This window comes from Branchiostoma floridae, chromosome 7, assembly GCF_000003815.2.
Source record: "Branchiostoma floridae strain S238N-H82 chromosome 7, Bfl_VNyyK, whole genome shotgun sequence".
Lineage (NCBI taxonomy): Eukaryota > Metazoa > Chordata > Leptocardii > Amphioxiformes > Branchiostomatidae > Branchiostoma > Branchiostoma floridae.
This window is the reverse complement of record NC_049985.1, coordinates 21,426,651-21,428,758: the sequence shown is the minus strand read 5'-3', so window position 1 is coordinate 21,428,758 and position 2,108 is coordinate 21,426,651. Positions and strand designations below refer to the sequence as shown.

General features: G+C 39.8%; 3 protein-coding genes across 6 annotated transcripts in view; 1 reads left to right on the top strand and 2 right to left on the bottom strand.

The window, feature by feature from the left end:
* The window catches only part of LOC118419674 (poly [ADP-ribose] polymerase tankyrase-2-like), a 43,459-nt gene extending 42,246 nt beyond the window's left edge, over window positions 1-1,213 (bottom strand). Inside the window, exon 1 of the mRNA XM_035826190.1 lies at window positions 1,157-1,213. The gene's annotated coding sequence lies outside the window, so the exon portion shown is untranslated. The remainder of the gene's footprint in view (window positions 1-1,156) is intronic.
* LOC118419684 (poly [ADP-ribose] polymerase tankyrase-2-like) overlaps window positions 1-2,108 on the bottom strand; it is a 24,622-nt gene that overhangs the window by 10,210 nt on the left and 12,304 nt on the right. Inside the window, exon 1 of one of the 4 annotated variants that reach the window (XM_035826208.1) lies at window positions 1,069-1,206. The exons of the other annotated variants lie outside the window; for them this stretch is intronic. Coding sequence (XP_035682101.1) covers window positions 1,069-1,156 — 88 coding nt within the window. The 5' untranslated portion in view covers window positions 1,157-1,206. Of the gene's footprint in view, window positions 1-1,068; window positions 1,207-2,108 lie in introns of those variants that run through there. 4 annotated transcript variants of the gene reach the window in all.
* LOC118419680 (protein fem-1 homolog A-like) overlaps window positions 1,481-2,108 on the top strand; it is a 3,291-nt gene continuing 2,663 nt past the window's right edge. The window contains exon 1 of the mRNA XM_035826199.1: window positions 1,481-1,681. Coding sequence (XP_035682092.1) covers window positions 1,519-1,681 — 163 coding nt within the window. The 5' untranslated portion in view covers window positions 1,481-1,518. The remainder of the gene's footprint in view (window positions 1,682-2,108) is intronic.

Genomic DNA, 2,108 nt, shown 5'->3' with positions numbered 1-2,108 from the left:
ATTTGGAGATTAGTGGATTACTGGTTTAGTAAAACTGAATTGTATTGATTCTATTTTCCTATGATTTCATATAGTTGAAATGATTTTGCAAAGTCACATTTTAAAGTGTGCGCCAAATGTTTGCCCTATGCCAAATGAATACCCCGCACGATCTACATGGGGGTTCCGAGTATGCCGAATCAATTTGGTTCTGTTGTCATTTATCCTAAAATTGACAATTAGTTCAAAATATTTACACGTAGTATGATCCATTGACACCTGTTTCCACCTGTGAATGAGTCACCATCGCTTATTGTGTTGCATGATTAGTTAGAACAAAAGGTGATCTACAACAGTCGTTCTAGACTTTTCTTTTCAGCCGAAATTGTCTGCGTGACATGGCAAAGATCAAAAGGTGTGACTAGTGCACATATTTGATAACTTACGTTGGAATAAGCATCTACAGGTCGAATGTCCTATTTTCAAATTCTTTTCAAATGCTCGTGTTTACGGTAATTTTGCTGTAAAACGAATTATGTAAACAAAACACTAAAATGTACATGACTGCAGATACTAGGAGAAATCTGTAACGCACTGTGAAAAAGCATAAACTTTCAGTGGCGGCGTGGTTGTGTTTTTGACACTTTTGAGCTAGGAGCTCGAGGTAGAGGTAAGAAACAACAAGATAATTGTTATCATATGTTGGGGGAGGGGGCGATTTTCATGATCAACATATGGGCCAGATCCTTTTGCAGCAAAGTTCATGTCCAGTGGAAGCAGACTATCGCAAATGATGTGTAAGATCTTGGCCCATATGTTTAAAATCACGAATCAGTGAGTAGCCCCCACAATAACCCTCCAAAAGCCGCAAAGCCAAAGGAGGCCACTTGATATGAAGATATTACCACACGTACTTTCAGGAGCAAAGAAAAGTCGTTTTCAACTACACAATAGATCACAAACACACTACTCGGGCTACTGTCGTTCAAATTCCCTACAATAGTTAACTTCAACAACTTTAAACTACGACTCGAATCAACATCGTTCATTATCATAAACATTTTGGGGAATAATTCAATATTTGCTTACCAGCTTTCAAAGCCTCTTTAACGCCTCGAAGTGATCCGTTCATGGCAGCATACAATAGGTCCAGATTTGGCTCAATTATTACCGCCATTTTGTTAGAACCGCTGTTGTCGACACCTTCCGCTCGTGCTATCTGAGTTTGAAGTGAAGAATCATGGGTAGAAGTCGTCTTGTCACGTGAGCTAATTTTTGGTCACGTGAGCTGTTGGCGTATGGGTAACATGAGAACGAAAAAGTTTAGAAAATGAATATTGAGTTTTTATTTTTACAGATTTTTCAGAAGAGCGTTTTATATTAGCGAGAGATATTTTCAAGTCTTGATTTTATCAATTACTGCACAAATATGCTAAAGAAAGAAAAAACAACTCATCATCTTTTGCGTTCTCATTCTATCCACGAGACAACAGCTCACGTGACAAGACGATAGCTCACGTGACCAGACAACTTTTTCTCATGCTTCTTCAGTTCAAACTCAGACAGCACACGAGCAAGGTGCGACAACATATGTGCAGCGTTTCTTACAAAATGGCGAGAAACGAGGGAAATGTGAATGTACGTCTTGTGCAAGCTGCCATACGTGGATCACTGCGAGACGTTGAAGCGGCATTGAAAGCTGGTGAGCACATATTTAAATTCTTTTCGAAAGATCGGATGACGTCGACAACTAAGTATTATAGGACATTGAGTTCCGATGACATTTGGTGGGGTTGTTTGTTTCCGTGATCTATAGATAACAGTTGAATGCGACTTTTCTTATGCCTCCTTCGCGGCCTTCCACGACCGATTTTCAAGGCAAAACAATCAGCCGCTAGCTCCCAACAATAACCGCCAGCGCCAGGGCACGAAGGACACTAATCTTCAAGAATAGAACTTCCCAAGTATTATTAGTAGGTGCCTCAGGCCACCGAAGTTCCTTCTAATCTCCCAGGGAACGGTGTGGATTCTGTGGACCGATTTTATAGACATGGGCTAACTTATTTTAGTATTGTAACAACGTTATATGAAAGGACATGAAGAAATTAGGAAGACAAACAACAAAAACA